This window comes from Pan paniscus, chromosome 16, assembly GCF_029289425.2.
Source record: "Pan paniscus chromosome 16, NHGRI_mPanPan1-v2.0_pri, whole genome shotgun sequence".
Taxonomy (NCBI): domain Eukaryota; kingdom Metazoa; phylum Chordata; class Mammalia; order Primates; family Hominidae; genus Pan; species Pan paniscus.
Genome location: NC_073265.2, coordinates 48,156,423 through 48,176,678, shown reverse-complemented (window position 1 = coordinate 48,176,678; position 20,256 = coordinate 48,156,423). Strand labels below are relative to the sequence as shown.

The following is a 20,256-nucleotide window of genomic DNA, read 5'->3' as shown; positions in this document are numbered from 1 at the left end:
ACGTACACAAAGTACTTAAAACTATTGGCAAGGTCGGGCGCAGTAGCTCACGCCTGTAATCCCAGCACTTTGGGAGGCCGAGGCGGGCGGTTCACGAGGTCAGGAGATCGAGACCATCCTGGTTAAGATGGCGAAACCCCGTCTCTACTGGAAATACAAACAATTAGCCAGGCGTGGTGGCGGGCACCTGTAATCACAGCTACTCAGGAGGCTGAGGCAGGAGAATGGCATGAACCCAGGAGGTGGAGCTTGCAGTGAGCTGAGATTGCACCACTGCACTCCAGCCTGGGCGACAGAGTGAGACTCTGTCTCAAAAAAAAAAAAAACTATTGGCAGCTGAAATTTTTGTTGCCAGAAAAATAATTGGAATTACTGTGAGTTTCCTGTCATTTTCAGAGTTTTAGAAAAAAGTCCATCCTTTCTGTAAAACCTAACTCTGGTTACTAGTCTTTTGAGAAGTCTACATTCTTCTTGATTTTTTTCTTGTCACTTGATATAAAATAAGTCATTTAAAAGTACTAATATCCTTTTCAAAGCTTTATTTGAAATTTTGTTAATGTAACACTCCTACAACAGGCATAGTCTAAAAATGATTAAAAATTTCTAGAAATTTACTTGGGGTGTGTGTGTATTGAAAATGACTGCACTTCACTGTGTAACAACGTGTTGCTGCTATATGTGATACACATAGTGTACATTTTAAAGTGACTTACAGATGGTATAAGCAGACATCTATAGATCAGTTTCTACATAAAAATTATCCTTTGTCTTTTTCTCATATCTGTGACTAAAGAACCCTTTGTTTTTGTGTCCTTAATTTTTTATTTTTATTTTTAATCTTATAAAAACCAGAGAGGGTTTGGTGGTTTTGATCTGAGTTGGTTTTCATCTGATAAATGCATGCATCCCCCGTGAAGGGAGTCAGCGCCCATTGGTATGTGTTAGCTCTAGAATTAGCACAGTTACCCAAGTAGGAGAGGATTATGTCCTCTTTAAATGGTGTACTTTCAAATAGAGATATGGGTTCCTTTGTTTACTAGATTCAGAAAAAATAATGATGAGGTCAGTTATTTCCTCTGGGTAGTATTTCCTAGAAGAGTACTTGGGCTTGTGTTTGTGGACTACTTAGTTGATTGTCTCAGCATGCTTTCTTTTCTGCAACACTCTTGCCTTTGAAATGCTAGTGAGCCACAAATGCTTCTGAGGCTATATATTGCCTCTCTGTCACAGTGGAGGAGAAGTTGTATTTTGGAGAAGAATTGCATTTCTGGGAGAAATGTTGCTGATCATTTGGAATATTCAGGAAGGAAATATTAGAATGGTGAAAGTCTGTAGGCCTGTCCCTAAGTACATTGATTTCCTAGTGATAAAGAATCTATGAGGGGCCAGGCATGGTGGCTGACACCTGTCATCCCAGCACTTTGGGAGGCCGAGGCAGGCAGATCACAAGGTCAGGAGTTGGAGACAAGCCTGGCCAATATGGTGAAACCTGGTCTCTACTAAAAATACAAAAAATTAGCCAGGCCTAGTGTTGGACACCTGTAGTTCCAGCTACTCAGGAGGCTGAGGCAGGAGAATGGCTTGAACCTGGGAGGTGGAGGTTGCAGTGAGCCGAGATTGTGCCACTACACTCCAGCCTAGGCAACAGACCGAGACTTGTCTTGAAAAAAAAAAAAAAAAAAAAGAATCTATGAGAAAAATTAACTCTCAAATTGAGAGAGTACCTTTTCTAGATTACTGATTTGCAAAAAGGGGAAGTCGAGGTCTTTATATTATTTGGCAGCTAGATATTAGCTTCTGTCAAGGACTACTCCTATAGTTTTGCACTTTGTGAGTTGCATGAAGGCATCATATCTAAGGATCCCCACTTAAATAATAAACTTCATTACGAACAATTTTTAAACAGATGGAAATATATCTGAAGGAAGAACAGTTATGTATTTCTTATCAGGGAGCAAGATTTTGCCATATTGTATCAAAAGATGAGGTTACATTTTTAGAGAAGTTTTCTTTAAAATGACCTTTTTCCTCTTTCTAAATAATGTCTAGTGGAACATCTAGAAACATAAATGTATCTAGGTTCCATTATGATCTAATGCTTCTAAACATGCTTACTGAGTATACTACTATGTGCATTCAGGGATACTGCATAGTGTAACAATCACCTCGCTTCAGCTGTTTTCAAATAATGGCCAGTCTTATTTTCCCCATGCCTCTGTTTACTTTCTCCCTTTTGCATTATTTTGAAACAAATCCAAACATATTTCCCTTGAAAATTTTCAATATGTATCTCTAAAAGAGAACTCTTATTTTTTATATTAGCACTCCTAAAATAAAAATTTTAATATTATGAAATATACAGTTAGGATTCAAATGTTCAATTTTCTGTAGATTTTTCGTCATTATATCTTGTTTAAATCCAGATACCAGTAAGATCTGTATGTTGTGATTGATTGAAATGTTTTAGGAGGTTTTCCCTTCCATCTGTTTTCCTCTTACTATTTTATTTGTTGAAAAAAGCAACTTGCTTATCCCATAGAGCAAGGGTTGGCAAAAACAGGCATCTCATGTAGTTTGCCAGTTGCAGCTATAGAGCTTCCAAGGCCTGGATTTTGCTGATTACATTCCTCTGGTGGTGTTCAACATATTCCTTTGTTTATTGTATTTTTTGTAAATTGTTAAGGTGGTTGTAGCATCTAGAGGCTTGCTCTCAGATTCAGCGTTAACACCCCACTCCAGCACACACACAGCCACCTCATAGGTGTAGTACTGTATTCTTCTATTTGGATGCACATAATATCTGGTTGTCTTTTTGTGATGGTACCAATCATTGATGATTCATACCCAATTAGGGGTTGCAAAGGGATGCTATTCTAATTCTATCATTCTTCTTTATTGGTTGGACTGTTTCTAGAAAGAGAAACTTTCCCTTATTTACTATTTGGTTACCCAGTGGTATCATTTACACAGGAAAGCCAGGATATATGTTTGATTCTTTCCTTTTTATTTACCAATTTTCAGAATATTGAGCTGCTTCACTGGCATCTCTGACAGTGGCCAGTTAGTTCTTAATTTTTCCTTTTTTCCCCTTTAGATTGATTTTGAATTCATGGATTTGAATATATGTAATGTATTTTGGTCCATTGCAGTTATTATCCTTAATGCTTAAATTGTTCCATATAGTGAGAGCCTCATCAAGTTGGCTCTTGAGTCTTCTCAACATGATCCTAGTAGACTTTGATTGATTCCTTGCTTGCTGGTATGTAAAGATGTGCCATTTCCTGCTCTAGACCTATAATTAGGCATTTCTTCTTTATAGTGGTAAATGGTATTTCAAGACAACAGTCTAGGTGGTGGAGGTGTTCGCTACTACTGAGTTGTTCATTGTTTCTAGGTCTTTTCAATGTACAATGCTAGAGAAAATGTTGGAGTTGTTTTCTTTGTTTTTGCTTATTTTTACTTTTAAGATAAAATAGACCTTCAATTCATACGGTACTTCCAAGATAACCATTTATCTCACGGTACACATACAACAACTTTAGAATGATTATACCAACACTACCACCAATGTAGTTACTGAAAGTAATTTAAGATTTTTTTAGACATATTTTTTGCAAGGGTGTTTCCCTCTGGGGATGAACAAATCACTGTGTTTTAAGTTCTTTCCATTCTGTATGGTTGTATCACCCACTGATACATATCTAGGTTGATTTGTTTCATTTATTTTCAGTATTTAGGTATTGCTTTTGAAAGTTTAGTCTGGGCTGGGTGTGGTGGCTCATGCCTGTAATCACAGCACTTTGGAAGATTGAGATGGAAGGATTGCTTAAGGCCAGGAGTTCGAGACCAGCCTGGGCAACATAGTAAGACCCTGTCTCTATAAAAAAATTTTTTTAAATAGCTGGGTGTGGTGGTCTGTGCCTGTAGTCCCAGCTACTCAGGAGGCTGAGGCTGGAAGATCACTTGACCCCAGGAGGTCAAGGCTGCAGTGAGCCAAGATCACACCACTGTACTCCAACCTGGGCAATAGAGCAAGACCCTATCTCAAAAAACAGTAGAAAATTTAATCTGGCTGGATGCAGTGGCTCATGCCTGTAATCCCAGTACTTTGGGAGGCTGAGGCGGGCTGATCACTTGAGCTCAAGAGTTCGAGACCAGTCTGGGCAACAAGGCAAACCCCCATCTCTATAAAAAATACAAAAGTTAGCTGGGTGTGGTGGTGCACACCTGTGGTCCTAGCTACTCAGGAGGTAGACCGAGGTGGGAGGATTGCTTGAGTCCAGGAGGTTGAGGCTGCAGTGAACCGTGATTGTGCCACTGCACTCAATCATGGGCAACAGAGCAAGACTCTGTCTTAAAAAAAAAAAAGAAAGAGAAAGAAATTATGTATATGTACACACGTACACACACACACACACACACACACACACACACGCAGCATGTTTATATAGGGATATGTCTATTTCAGGAGCCAGTCCTCAGGCTTTGACTAGAAGTTAAAATCTTTAGGCATTAGCCTCTAGGAAGTTATACTAGGTAGACTTTAGTTCAGATTCTACTTCTATTAGTTAATTACAATATTGTGATTGTGGCAGGTTCTCTATTAGTCAATTTCTACGTCTATAAAATGATTATAATTCTTACTCAGTTGATATAGGGATTAATCATAGATTCTGATGTAGTGTATGTGCAATTAGTAGTCATTTGTAGTGTTGTTTTACTAGCTTGAATATACTGCTTACTTGAGAAGTTTCTGGAGCTTTTTCTCTAAAATCTTGTTTGCTAATACTTTAATTTTTTTGTTGTTGTTGTTGAGACCTGGTCTTGCTCTGTCGTCCAGGCTGGAGTGTGGCGACGCGATCTCCCCTCACTGCAGCCTTGACCTCCTGGGCTCAAGTGATCACCGCACCTCAGTCTCCTTGTAGCTGGGACTACAGGCGTGCGCCACCACACCCGTCTGACTTTTGTATTTTTTGTAGAGATGGGGGTTCGCCTTGTTGCCCAGTCTGGTCTCAAACTCCTGAGCCCAAGCAATCCACCCATCTCGGCCTCCCAAAGTATTCGGATTACAGGTGTGAGCCATCATGCCTGGCTTTAATATGCTTTTATTCTTAAAAATTTCCTCTAGTTTCAAGAACCTCTTCAGTCTATAACATCATGTGTATTCCTTTTTCTATTTGCCTTTGCCCCTAATGTTTCACTAACATGAAAAATCTTACTTTTTGTCATATAAAAATCTGTATACCTCTCACAGCCAGATTCACCTCTTATCTCCTCCACAAAGCTTTCTTTCATCTCTCTCTTTTATGTAGTGCTTTACTATTCACAGAGAGCTTTTTATATCCATTACCTTACTCAATCCTTGATATATCTTATATGGTTCACATGTGAACTCCATTTTATAGGTAAATTCATCTAGATAGATGACATATCACAGAGTAAAACTATTTCAGTGATAACGACAGGGTAAATACCTAGGTGTGATGATGCCTAGTCTGATATTCTTTTCACTAAATAACTCCACACTAGGAAATGTTTTCTGAGTTCTATCGTACTTAACATAGTGCCAAAGTTAAGTGCTTCAGATACATGAAAATCAAGCAGTTAGTTCAGTCTTTCCAGCTAAAAACAGCAGTCTTACACTACATTTATTTAGTAAATTCATTCAACAAGTATTTTTTGAGTACTTATGTGCCAAGCATTTTGTATTTCCCATGATGTTTAGCATATTCCCCGATAGGTAAGTAGTGGTTTAAAAGTTATTTTGAAAGTTTGTTTTAAATGTCAGTCTGAATACAGTGTTTACATTTCAAGCCAGGGGAAAGGAGGTCTTCTTGCTTAGCCTATACATGTACATATATCATAAGATAACCTATGGGGAGTAGTAGAATTGGATATGTAGTAAATACTTGGTTCACTAAAAAATAAGTCCTAGGCTTGTCTTTGTCTCTTAGTAGTCATTGCTGCTTCTAGGATGAAATGAAAGTAAATAAAGGAGCTTTATGTATTTTAGCATTTGACTAAGGATTGCACATCCCACTGTGAAGATAAACAACATGAGTACTTACCTTGTAGACATTTGCTTCATCTTCATATGTGAAATTTTTTTTTCAAGACAAACTTGAGTGGTTAATTTAAAAAGATGCTTTACATTTGACAAATACATGTTTTACATTTACTTGCTATATTCCTCATTTGGAAAAAAAATCTGTTTTCAGTGGGAGAAATTGTTTTCAAATAGTTGCATATCATGTCTGTGCATATATACCATTTAGACAGGGAAAGTTTCCCATTGTATTTCTTGGTTTGTTTCCTTATTGCAAGTATTTTGGATTCTTATTTAGGACTTATGGTTAGTGCTATGCTTGCTGCACATACTGCACAGTAAAATCAATAGGCATTTACATGTGGTTCATCTTTTCTACTTTACCCAAGTTGTTTTTGTGCTCCAACCACATTGTAATCAGTTTTGTTTTCTAGAAGCTGGGTCAGGCCATTTCCTACCGGCATATAAGTGTATGTCATAAAGTTTCCCTTTAAATTATGAAACCCTTCAGAAGACATGCTGAATTATTAAGATAAATATCTAAAAATTCTCCAGCAAGTAAGACAAACCTTACTAGTTACTTTAGCAACTAGAAATAACATTATAATTGACAGGAACTACAATAGAATACAGTTTTTTTTTTACATCATAGTATTTTTACTATTTTACTTTTTAAAATAGCCAATAATTTGGACATGTTATGTTTTTTTCTTGAAGCTATCAGTTTTGCATCTCTAAAACAATAACTTGGAAGTGGTGTGCTCTTCGCATCTGAGGTAGATAAGGGGAGTCAAACTGCATTCTTTCTTAAAAAATTATTTATTTTTTTAAAATATATTTTTCTAAAATAGAGATAGGGTTTTACTAGGTTGCCCAGGCTGGTCTCAAACTCGTGGCCTCAAGCAAACCTCCTGCCTCAGCCTCCTAAAGTGCTGAGATTACAGGCATGAGCCACCACGCCTGGCCACATGTTGCATTCTTTAAGTTAATTTAGTCTGCTTTAAATACAAGCTCAGGTGTCTTCAGTTTATTTATTCCTTCAACAAAAATTACTAAACTAAAAGAGAATGTGAAAGAAAAAGATTTATCCATAATTCAAGCATAACTCATTCTTTCCTTGCTGTCTCTGTCTACCATTCCACCCAAGTTAAAGCGTTTTTCTTTCCTTTCCAAATATTGCAAATTGGACACATAATGCTTAAAAGTAATATTCTAGTAAAACAATTTATTAAGACATTCTTACAGGCTGGGTGCAATGGCTCCTGCCTGTAATCTCAGCACTTTGGGAAGCCGAGGCAAAAGGATCACTTGAGGCCAGGAGTTCAAGACCAGCCTGGCCAACATGGTGAAACACCATCTCTACTAAAAATACAAAAATTGGCCGGGCATGTTGGCTCACGCCTGTAATCCCAGGACTTTGGGAGGCTGAGGCAGGCGGATCATGAGGTTGGGAGTTAGAGACCATCTTGGCCAACAAGGTGAAACCCCATCTCTACTAAAAATACAAAAATTAGCTGGTCGTAGTGGTACGCACCTGTAATCCCAGCTACTTGGGAGGCTGAGGCAGGAGAATTGCTTGAACCAGGGAGTTGGAGGGTTCAGTTAGCCGAGATCGCACCACTGCACTCCAGCCTGGGAAGCAGAGTGACACTCAGTCTCAGAAAAATGAAACAAAACAGACAAAAAAAATTAGCCGGGTGTGGTGGTGCATACTGGGAAGGCTGAGGCATGAGAATCCCTGGAACCCGGGAGGCAGAGGTTTGCAGAGAGCTGAGATCGTGCCACTGCACTCCAGCCTGGGCTGATGGAGTGAGACTCTGCCTCAAAAAAAAAAAAAAAAAAAAAAATTTTTTTTAGAGCACAGTATAATGGTCTTAGATAGTGATCGAATTTACATTGTTATCAGTTGATGATTTACTTGTTCTGGACTATTTTACTTCTTAGCTTATGGCCGAGCTTTTTAGTATTTTTAGTTTCCTTCATGTTACTTTAGTTGTAAAATAGTTAGTCATTCCCTAATTGGCACACTTTAACTTAGTCCAAATATCATTTATTAATAAAATGACTTCATAGAAATTATTGTTGGCTGGGCGTGGCGGCTCATGCCTGTAATCCCAGCACTTTGGGAGGCCGAGGCAGGTAGAGCACCTGGGCTCAGGAGTTCAAGACCAGCCTGGGCAACATGGTGAAACCCTGTCTTTGCCAAAAAAAAAATCAAAAAAATTAGCCAGGTGTGGTGGCATACACCTGTGGTTCCAGCTACTCGGGAGGCCGAGGCCAGAGGATCAACTTGAGCCTGGGAGGCAGAGGTTGCAGTGAGCTGAGATCACACCACTGCACTTCAGCCTGGGTAACAGAGTGAGACCCTGTCTCTCACACACACACAAGTTTGAAAAAGAAAGAGAGAGAGAAAATACTTAAAAAAAGAAATTATTATCCAAATGTACTTTTGAGCACATTGTAAAATATTTGACATTTTAAGAAGTGCATGCTTTTATATGAATCTAAAATTGTATTATAAATAAGCTGTTTAAAGTTCTACGTACATTTCCATTTTTTTCGTCTTTTTTCACTAAGGTTGTCACTCTGTAAAGGCAGCAATGCTCAGTGTTCGCGCTGTACCAGCAGCATTAATTTCACCTGGAACCTTGTTAGAGATGCACATTTTTTTTTTTCCATTTTAATCTTTTTATTATTATTATTATACTTTAAGTTTTAGGGTACATGTGCACAACGTGCAGGTTTGTTACATATGTATACATGTGCCGTGTTGGTGTGCTGCACCCGTTAACTCATCATTTAGCGTCAGGTATATCTCCTAATGCTATCCCTCCCCCCTCCCCCTCAGATGCACATTCTTAAGCCTCATTCCAGACCTTCTGAATAAAAATCTGTGTTTTGTTTTAACAAGCCCTCCACGGGATTCTGATGCATGCTCAAGTTTGAGAACCACTGCTCTAAGGCTTTGTATGTGGTAATTTCACAACAAGCTTCACATCACCTGACTTTAAACAGCGTACTTCTGCTTAGTTTTCTAAGCAGAAGTTATTAAAGGCCAGGCACGCTGGCCCACGCCTGTAATCCCAGCACTTTGGGAGGCCGAGGTGGGTGGATCACCTGAGGTCAGGAGTTCAAGACCAGCCTGGCCAACATGGTGAAACCCTGTCTCTACTAAAAATACAAAAATTAGGCTGTGTACGGTGGCTCAGCTTGTAATCCAAGCACTTTGGGAGGCTGAGGCGGGTGGATCACAAGGTCAGGAGATCGAGACTGTCCTGGCTAACATGGTGAAACCCCATCTCTACTAAAAATACAAAAATTAACTGGGTGTAGTGGCACACGCCTGTAGTCCCAGCTACTTGGGAGGCTGAAGCAGGAGAATTGCTTGAACCCGGGAGGCAGAGGTTGCAGTGAGCCAAGATCGCACCACTGCACTCCAGCCTGGGTGATAGAGGGAGACTCTGTCTCAAAAAATAAAAAATAATAATAATAACAAAGTAGCTGGGTGTGGTGGCACGTACCTGTAATCCTAGCTCCTTGGGAGGCTGAGGCAGGAGAATTGCTTGAACACAGGAGGCGGAGGTTGCAGTGAGCTGAGATCATGCCACTGCACTCCAGCCTGGTGGACAGAGCAAAACTCTGTCTCAAAAAAAAAAACAAGACAAAACAAACAAAAAAAGTTATTAAAACATTTGGTAGGGCACAGTGGCTCACACCTGTAAATCCTAGAACTTTGGGAGGCTGAGGCAGGAGGAACGCTTGAGCCTGGGAGTTCCAGACTAGCCCAGGTAACATAGCAAGACCTCGTCTCCACTTAGAATTAAAAAAAAAATTCGCCGGACATGGTGGCACACATCTGTAGTCCCAGCTACTCAGGAGGCTGTGGCAGGAGGATCACTTGAGCCCAGGGGTTGAGGCTGCAGTGAGCTATGATTATGCTGCTGCACTCTAGCCTGGACGACAGAGTAAGGAACCTGTTTAAAAAAAAAAAAAAAAAAAACAATCAAAACATTTCTTAAGCCAAGCGTAGTGGTTTGCATCTGTAATCCCAGCTACTTGGTAGGATAAGGTGGGAGAATCAGCTTGAGGCCAGGAGTTCGAGACCGCCTGAGCATCAATAGCAAGACTTGTCTCTAAAAAATAAAATGATTCTTTAATTTTTTCAGTTATTGAGATTATAATGCATATTACTTTATTCTTTATAGTCTTATATTTGGGAAAATGTTGGTTCTATGTTGGTTTGATTACTTCAGTGATGTTTGCATTATTTGCTTGGTAGAACAAATTAAGCTTCTCCCTTGCCTTTATGACTCTTCTGTTTTTAAGCTAGCACATTCTTAATTTTAATTTTAGCCAAACTGTCAAATACGTTAAAATTAAAGTCATATTTTAAAAATGTGAGGGTTAACTTGTTTTAATTACCTGTCACACAAATACCATTTTAAAATTGGCTTTGCTATTGGTATATGTGTGACAACTATGAACTTTTTTTTTTTTTTTTTTGAGACAGGGATTTACTCTGTCACCCAGCTGGAGTGCAGTGGTTGATATGAACTCATTTTTAACACATTAAAAGAATGAATAATTTGAAACTGACCTAGTAACTGTTCTTCTAATGTCTGATATACTTAAAGGGGAGTATTGTTTGTTTGTTTGGTTTATTACTGTGTATTCAAGCACTTGAAAGTTACGTCTACAGATTATACTTTCTGGTACTGTTTTGAATAGTATATCTTAGCTAAGAGTACCTGTGAACTGAGTGACATAAAATACGTCATCAGGTCAGCCTTCTTATTGACAGCTCTTTGATATGAGGAAGAATTGGATTATATAAACTAGTTTTGAATAGTGAAACTAATCCAGTTTGTTATTTATGTACTCATTGATAGATATAGCTGTTTTCTAAAATGTACCAAACTTGTGCCACATATCTCTCTACATGGACTCTGGTTCTGATTGGAATAGCCTATTTATTTGTTAGTGTTAGGTATCCCTAAATAATATCATTAAATTATCCACCAATTTTAACTTGGCTGATTTTGTACTATTACTAAAATCTAGTTTTATGTGAATTCATTTTACATTTGATTATTCTTTGAATTTCAGGATGGTGAGGAAGAAGAAAATGAGAAAGGTATGTTTGATGCTAGAGTTTAAAAATTGCTAAAATTTAGAAAAACAGTAAATTATGTAAAAAGCACTCCTTATTTGAAATCTTATTTTTGAAATTAGTTTATTTTCAAATTTATCCATTTAGTGAATTAAGTTAGCATCTTGATTTTATTTTCCAATTGGTTTTAATTTTCTTTTGAACACTAAAGATATATTGCAACTTAATAGTACATATCAGTTACTGTAGTGAACAATGCTATTTTTTATTTAACCCAATTTTAATTTTATTTTTAAAATAACTTCTGGTATACGGTAAGTTGATTAAATTCTTAAGACTGACACTGCAGTAACTCATGTGTGCTTATTGGAGTCCTAGTGCATAACTCACAGTGAATTTTACAACTAGTCCTAAAAATGATGAATGACCAGGAGACTGACTTTGTGTTTGCTGCTTAGAGAAACTTCCATACAGTCGTCTGACAATTTTAGTTTAGACGAGCTGTCTCATTCAATACAATTACAGGGGCAACAGTAGCAATACATGTGGTCAGTAGGAGGTTATGGAAGAGTCCTTGGACAGAAGTCAAAGGATCCTACTTTGGACTAGAAAGGACATGGAGCAGGGTTAAGCAAGGCAAATAAAAAGCCTAGAAGCAATGATGAAATGAAGCTACTGACTGAAAATCTCACATGCCCGAAGCCTTTCTGTTTTGGGGGAATGCAAGACATCTTTGAAAACGGTAATTGCAGACTGACTGGACAGGATGAAGACTGGAAATAACCAATTTCCTGAACGTCACGGAGCAGGAGCATCTTTGGAGCCTTCTGTACCAGTTTTCCCTATGAATCCGGACTACTCAAGCATTGAAGAGTGGAAAAGATGGGGCCCTGAAATACTCTGAAGACTGATTGATATCCTCAGACTGTTACCTGTCAAGAAGTCACCATGGGAGTTCTGAAGGTCACTAGGGTTCAATCCCAGGATAATTCCAGCATTGAACAACAATCTGCACTTTTGTCACTGTCACATGGAGGAACAAAATCTTCCATATGCCATTAACTTATAACCAGAAATGAAGAGCTGGTATCTTCAGGATGGAACCATTTTCTCACTATTGTTGTTTGGTGTTTGTATGTAGAGATCATTTTTTCCATGAAGAATAAGTGATCCTGGGTAAAGGATGGTTTATGTTAGTTAATACCCTTGTGTTTTTTTTTTTTTTCCCTAACCTTCCATCAGTGCTAATAACTGGCTTTATATTTTCTAGGTCCTATTCTAGCTTATGAATATGAAATTGTTTAAACTTCTTGTTTTGCCATATTTATTCCTGTTAAATCCTCTTAGATATAGCAGGTTCTGGTGATGGTACACAAGAAGTATCTAAACCTCTTCCTTCAGAAGGGAGCCTAGCTGAGGCTGATCACACAGCTCATGAAGAGATGGAAGCTCATACGACTGTGAAAGAAGCTGAGGATGACAACATCTCGGTCACAATCCAGGCTGAAGATGCCATCACTCTGGATTTTGATGGTGATGACCTCCTAGAAACAGGTAAAAATGTGAAAATTACAGATTCTGAAGCAAGTAAGCCAAAAGATGGGCAGGACGCCATTGCACAGAGCCCGGAGAAGGAAAGCAAGGATTATGAGATGAATGCGAACCATAAAGATGGTAAGAAGGAAGACTGCGTGAAGGGTGACCCTGTCGAGAAGGAAGCCAGAGAAAGTTCTAAGAAAGCAGAATCTGGAGACAAAGAAAAGGATACTTTGAAGAAAGGGCCCTCGTCTACTGGGGCCTCTGGTCAAGCAAAGAGGTTTGTTTTTCTATGTCAGTTCTTTACGATACTGAATTCCAGCATTCAATAAGATCACTCTACATTAAGGGGGTGGCTTCAAGAACATGTACAGTAATTAGTGTCTTATGATCCTGCCTATAATATTTTTGACCGTCATAAGTTACTTTTAAAAATTTTCAAGATCTTCATAATAATGCAGTGTGTTCTACTGATTGCATTGTCGAATGTCAGCATATATTTGGTTTTTTTGTTGTTTTTTGTTTTTTGTTTTTTTTTCAAATTGACAATTTTTTTTGTGTTTTATTTTTTAAAATCCTTGTGATGATGGTTAATGAACAACTATCAGTTCTAAGAACACAAAATGAAGTCAAGTCCCAGTCCTGAAATCTGGAGAAGATGGCCATATTTCCACTGAATAGAATTGTCAGAAAATCTAGATCTTCAGGCATCTTGGGGAAAATCAGTGCAAGAATCCTCAGGGAGTCATTTGTTCAAATAACCTAATCTAGGCCTTTGGAATTGTTAATTTGTATGAATAGCACTAGTTTGAAATATAGTAAATATCAAGCTGTTCTGTTTTGGGTTTGTTTTTGTTTTTGTTTTCAATTTTCTTCTGGTGATTTGCCTCTTTAGCTCTTCAAAGGAATCTAAAGACAGCAAGACATCATCTAAAGATGACAAAGGTAAAGAATTTTTTTCCCTATTTATTTCAGTGTTGACATTGCGTATTTTCATTAAAAAGTAGTAGTTGCGCGGTGTTTTCTTTGACATTTAGTCCTTAAAAATTTTATTGACAGACTAGAAACTTGAGATGGTCTTTATATAAACTGTGGAATTATATATATTACAGAAAACTGATTGATGTGTTACTGTTTACTTACTTTGTAAACTGGTATGGGGTACGTTAAAAACCCATTAGCTAGGAAACACTTACCTGGTGTGTTCTAAGGGACTGTGTTGAATATTAATAGATACTTTCTTACATTATAATTTCAGAACTATTTTATCTTTTGTTACTCATTTATAACTACTGTGTATCACCACAACCTTTTTCCTGTTCTGTCTTTAAATAATACTTGTGTGTATTTGTGGAGTCTAGTGTTCTTTTTTCTTTTTTTTAAATTCTTGTAAGTTTCAAAGTGCAATATTTAGTTGCTTTCTGATACTGAGAAATCTCTGGTTATCTCATGCCCATGAGCTGTAGTTTCATCTTGTACATGTGCTGTGTTTACTTGAAAAATACTTAATTTCTAGAAAAGGATTTTAAGGGAAAATAAAACATTCAGGTACTGCAAAGCTTTTAAATACCTCCTAAATGTGTAAAGGAGAATTGTATGCATCCTCCATAGTTTATTTTAAATCGTTAGAAATCATAAGGATGTGATTTAGGAATTGGTTGGTCTTGCTTAAAAGAATGTGAAATACAGAAATTGTTCCTTTTAATTGCTTGTATACTGTTTCTCTTAAAGTGAGTAAAAATTATTTTCCAAATAAAGTCAAGTGAATGAAAATTTCCCTTTTATTACAGCACATTTGAAGAAAAGGGTGACTGGCTAGGCCTGTATCCTAAGATATGGCCTCTATACGTATGAAGCCATAATTTATGTGTGACATAGTACATAAATGATTCATATAATCATTTACCTATTATAAAGGATTTTGAGACCTCTGATCTTAATCTTGTAGTTGTTTTGTTTTAGAAGATTGTTTCTTATTGAATCTAGAGTTATCCAGCTGCATATAATTCCCATTTTGTCTTACTTATTCTCTAATATGGAATGAAGGTGTACCAGTTGGTTCGTCTTTGTTATTAACCATATAAATTCTTGAAAAACGTATACCTTGCTCTGACTTTTTTCTTCTTCCATTTCAATTTCTAAGGATCTAAAGCCCACAGCAGATGTGGCAACTAAACAGTCTGTTCATTCCTAAATGACTGCTTCCTAGTTGTCTCTATTCAGTGCAGTGGTAGACTATAAATTATTAAAACTGAACAGCAAAAGTCTGAGACATGTAATTGATTTTTTTACCCTCTTCAACTTAGAACTCATACAATAGGACATGTACATACGTCCAGATTTTTTTCCCTCACTAGTCATGTTGTCTGTTTGATTTCAATAATAGTAAACTCATAGGATTTTGATATAGTAACGTCATACTATCAAAATTATAGTTTTGAAAGAATGTGGCCCTTATAGTTTTGTATAAAGATTCTGATCGAGATACTTAAACATCTGATATTAAATCTATTCTAGGAAGTACAAGTAGTACTAGTGGTAGCAGTGGAAGCTCAACTAAAAATATCTGGGTTAGTGGACTTTCATCTAATACCAAAGCTGCTGATTTGAAGAACCTCTTTGGCAAATATGGAAAGGTACATTCTTTTTACCTTTTTATCTGTCTTTCTGGTGTCTGAATTTGAAATGAGGATTGTATTCTAAATAGTATTACATGAATATCTTCTAATTTATTGTATCTCTTAGGACTGTTAATAGACATAATTATTGAGTTCTGTGGTAATGGTAGATGAGAGTTAGGGGATAAATAGCGTTTCATCATTTAATCTCTCTCTGAGCCTTGGGAATCTTTGTATTCCAAACTTTAAACCTATTTAAGCCAAGGACTAATCAGTTTATTCATCATGATACTTTGTAGCACGTAGCTTGGGATCTAGCATATTGCTGAGCCTGATTTGGACATCTTGAAAATACATTTATATTTAGACTATTATTAGGCAGTGGGATACATAATTCATGGGGGCCTGGGGAGAACCAGATATGATCCTTGTTACAGACTTCTAGTCCAGTAATGGAGAAAAATGTAAAACTGGCTATATATATAGGCATGAGAATGGTTTAAACTTATATAAAGTTATATATAAACATATATCTACATTAAGTTTATATATAAACTTTTTTTTTCTTTTTGAGACACAGTCTCACTGTGTCACCCAGGCTGGGGTGTAGCAGCGTGATGTGGGCTCACTGCGACCTCTGCCTCCCAAGTTTAAATGATTCTCATGCCTCAGCCTACCTAGTAACTGGGATTACAGGCATGAGCAACTGCACTGGGCTAATTTTTGTGTTTTTAGTAGAGATGAGTTTTTCACTATGTTGGCCAGGCTGATCTCAAACTCCTGGCTTCAGGTGATCCACCAGTCTCAGCCTGCCAAAGTGCTGGGGTTACAGGTGTGAGCCGTCGCACCACGCCTATATATATAAACCTAATCAGAAGTTGTTATAAGTCTTGTGAAGGAAAAGTACACAGGTGTTAAAAAGGGGAGGCTTTCCTGTGGTTAGTTCATCAGGAAAAGTTTCTCTGGCAGTTAAGGGGAGACCTAAAGGAAGAGAAGGAGTAGTCAAAGAATACTCAATTAATAACAAATGCTTTGAATTGTGAGCCGCATCCCTGACGGCTTTCAATACTGTCTACTTACATTATAGTTTTTCATATACATCAAATAGTTAATGTACTCCAATGTAAGCTTTTTGAGGTCAGGGACCTTATTTAGTGTACTTCATGTGCACATGATAGGCTTTCAGATATTGAAATTACTGAATTAGTGACCATTATTGGTAAATAGCCATTAATATTACCAAAACCTGTCCTCTTGATTTTTGGAGGGTTTTTTCCCTGCTTCAATTAGTGAGTTGCCTGAGTGTAAAGGAGGTTCTTGTAGGTGTCAGAAATAGAACACTGAGAATTGTAGTCCCATGATAGGCTGTGTTATATTTTTTCTTCTGTTTTCAATAATGTATTGTTAGAGATGTGAAAACAATATTTTAATGTTGGTATTTATTAGTAGTAAAACTATATGAGGATACCATTTATTTGGTAAGAAGACCCGTGGAGTTAAAAATTAAATGGCTATGGAGCAAATCAGCCTTTCCTAGGGTTGAGGTAAAAGTTGATTTGTTCCAGCCACCCATACCATAAAACTCCTGATTTTCCTATTTACTTCATCCCAGCTTTATGTCTTTACTCCTCTTTGTTCAGCACCGAATCGTTCTCTCTCTTTTCTTCTCACTCATCCATCCCTGCTTTGTCTCTCTTAACTAACCATCTTACACAATTGCAATTATTTGTCATGTTCATATACGTTTTAAAAGCACATAGATTGAAAGTGTTGTCTTCCAAGCTTTAGGGTGCTTTTCGGGGGATGCATTTTTAAGTCTGCTTTTTTATATGTGATTGGTTCTTTACTCATTATAGAAAAGTGTTAACACTCATCAATAAAATACTAGAAACTTTCTCTAAAGACATTCAGGGTGGGCCTATGATAGGGATATTTTGGTTCAAATCCAATTTATTTGCTTTTATTAATTGTGCCATTACTTCATTGATGAGATTGTGTTTTGGCTACATATTTGAGGGGAGGAAATAAATATAAAAAGGTTAAATTGCTTTTTGGCACTTTAAATTGTTCCCCTGAATATTTACTAAGATGGGTAACGTAGATGGTGATCACAAGAATATGAAATAGGCTGGGTGCAGTGGCTCATGCCTGTAATCCCAGCACTGTGTGTGGGAGGCCGAGGTAGGCCGATCACCTGAGGTCAGGCCTTTGAGACCAGCGTGGCCAACATGGCAAAACCCTATCTGTACTAAAAATACAAAACTTAGCAGGGCATGGTGGTGCATGCCTGTAATCCCAGCTACTTGAGAGGCTGAAGGAGGGGAATTGCTTGAATCCAGAAGGCAGAGGTTGCAGTGAGCTGAGATCACACCACTGCACTCCAGCCTGGGTGACAGAGTGTGATTCCATCTCAAAAAAAAAAAAAAAAAATGAGACAGAATAAGATACACCCTGAATTAATATATAGTTTCAGTTGTGAAGTTTCATGTATTTAGAAGTCTGTGTACTTGGAACGTTGTAAAACTCTCTAAAGTACAGTCTCATTTTATAGGTTCTGAGTGCAAAAGTAGTTACAAATGCTCGAAGTCCTGGGGCAAAATGCTACGGCATTGTAACTATGTCTTCAAGCACAGAGGTGTCCAGGTGTATTGCACATCTTCATCGCACTGAGCTGCATGGACAGCTGATTTCTGTTGAAAAAGTAAGCTTCCCTGTTTATCAAAGCAAGTCTAATTTGATGGCTAGTTCTCAACTCATAGCTGTTAACAGTAGCAGGGAGTAGAATTTGCAGTGATTTTTAATTTTTATGTATTTGTAGTTTTTACTCTCCTTATATTTTTCCTATCATTTCCAAATTTTCTGCCATTAGCACACTTCTTATAATCACAAAAATGTAACCATATGTACAAATTGTTTTTCTGGTTCGAACCTTTCAGGTAAAAGGTGATCCCTCTAAGAAAGAAATGAAGAAAGAAAATGATGAAAAGAGTAGTTCAAGAAGTTCTGGAGATAAAAAAAATACGAGTGATAGAAGTAGCAAGTAAGGATTTATTTTTATTTATTTATTTTGATAAGCAGATAGACTTTTTTGGTACATTATGAAGTACTCATTCTGTTTTTTTGTCTGGGGCGGTATGGTCAGGACACAAGCCTCTGTCAAAAAAGAAGAGAAAAGATCGTCTGAGAAATCTGAAAAAAAAGAAAGCAAGGATACTAAGAAAATAGAAGGTAAAGATGAGAAGAATGATAATGGAGCAAGTGGCCAAACATCAGAATCGATTAAAAAAAGTGAAGAAAAGAAGCGAATAAGTATGCTATACATCTTTTCAATCCCTTTCTAATGCATTCTACTACTTAATTTTTACAGTGGAAGGGAAAACCTGAAATTCTAATCCAGATGTAAGCTTTGTTGTTAGGTGTCATTGTGGTAGGAAAGGAGGTCTAGTAGGAGTAATTGTCTTCTTTTCTACTCTGGGGAAACAAACAAATGTATTCTTCCAGCTAAGCTCCTTTGCTATTCTGGGCTGACTTAAAATGGTCATTGATTAGTACTATTGAATTAGGATCTTTTGGTATCACTGAAAGTATTTATGTTAGCAGACTGAACTGTTTAAAAAACTCTTTGCATTGACGTTCTTGTAGAATAAGTAGTTTTTTAATTTCATGTATTGGTGTGTGACTATCAGAATTTAGCATTTTTACATACATATTTTCTTTTTCAATGAAAAATTTTAGACATTTGTTTTATATAATTTTTTTCTCTTAGGTTCCAAGAGTCCAGGACATATGGTAATATTAGACCAAACTAAAGGAGATCATTGTAGACCATCAAGAAGAGGAAGATATGAGAAAGTAAGTCTCTGATCAGGATGGTTGTATACTACTTCAGCTGTTTACAAAAGAAGATAATTCTGTTTTTCCATAACCATCTTTGCGTACTTGCATGCTAGCAAACCCAAGAAAAAGGAAATGTTACTAGTCATTTGAACTTTTTAAATGACCTGCTAAACTTGAAAAATAAAGCCCCAAAATATTTTAATTTCTAGTGTTCTTCTAATTTTTTTCTATAGATTCATGGAAGAAGTAAGGAAAAGGAGAGAGCTAGTCTAGATAAAAAAAGAGATAAAGACTACAGAAGGAAAGAGATCTTGCCTTTTGAAAAGATGAAGGAACAAAGGTTGAGAGAACATTTAGTTCGTTTTGAAAGGCTGCGACGAGCAATGGAACTTCGAAGGTAGGAAGAGAGTCTGTTTTATACCTGTCTTTAAATATAGGTAAATATTTAACACTAGTTGTAAGCCATATTTCTGGAAATTGTATTCCCACAGAAAACTGTTTGCCACCTTAAAGAAGTTACGGTAGCATCTAATGATTTCTTAAGTTTGCATAGCACTTTACAATTTACAAAGTGCTTTTCCATCTGTTATCTCCAACTCAACAGTTCTGTAAGGCTAGTTATGCCCATTATACAATTGAAAAAAATGGAGGCCCAGAGAGGCTAAATGACTCTTCCAATGGCCACATGGCTAACAAGTGGCAGAGTCGGGACTCAGACCCAAGTCTTCTGACTCCAAGTCCAATGCTCTTTCCTCAACACCAAAGCTGCTGCCATAAAAAACATGACTTTAAAGGAAAATTTTGAGATAAGATAGTTTCAAAGTAGCTACAGTGTTCAAATACTGTAATCTGAAATTTTAACAAATTTAGCAAAAATTTATTGTTTGCATTAGTGCCTAAGAGAAGGAAGATTTGCCCTGTGAGCCTAATGGTATTCGGATTATATCCCAAAGCAAGCATTCTCTTTAAAACAAACGGAAAATATAAACAAAGCAAGATGTTTCCATTTTTAGTGGCCATATCTCAACAGTTCACCACGAGTGTCAGTTTACTTTTGTATATCAATTTTTGGATGCCACTTAAAATAGTCTTGTGGGTGTGTTTTATAG

General features: G+C 37.1%; 1 protein-coding gene across 9 annotated transcripts in view; it reads left to right on the top strand.

The window, feature by feature from the left end:
- Positions 1–20,256, top strand: part of SLTM (SAFB like transcription modulator) — a 54,512-nt gene that overhangs the window by 21,088 nt on the left and 13,168 nt on the right. For 3 of the 9 annotated variants that reach the window (XM_034938847.3, XM_034938846.3, XM_034938842.3), the window contains 9 exons: positions 11,153–11,180; positions 12,732–12,972; positions 13,588–13,637; positions 15,210–15,328; positions 17,862–18,011; positions 18,247–18,350; positions 18,453–18,619; positions 19,077–19,162; positions 19,381–19,544. In XM_034938847.3, coding sequence (XP_034794738.2) covers positions 11,153–11,180; positions 12,732–12,972; positions 13,588–13,637; positions 15,210–15,328; positions 17,862–18,011; positions 18,247–18,350; positions 18,453–18,619; positions 19,077–19,162; positions 19,381–19,544 — 1,109 coding nt within the window. Of the gene's footprint in view, positions 1–11,152; positions 11,181–12,503; positions 12,973–13,587; positions 13,638–15,209; positions 15,329–17,861; positions 18,012–18,246; positions 18,351–18,452; positions 18,620–19,076; positions 19,163–19,380; positions 19,545–20,256 lie in introns of all 9 variants that reach the window. The other 6 variants (XM_034938845.3, XM_034938844.3, XM_034938840.3 and 3 more) reach the window with 2 other exon arrangements.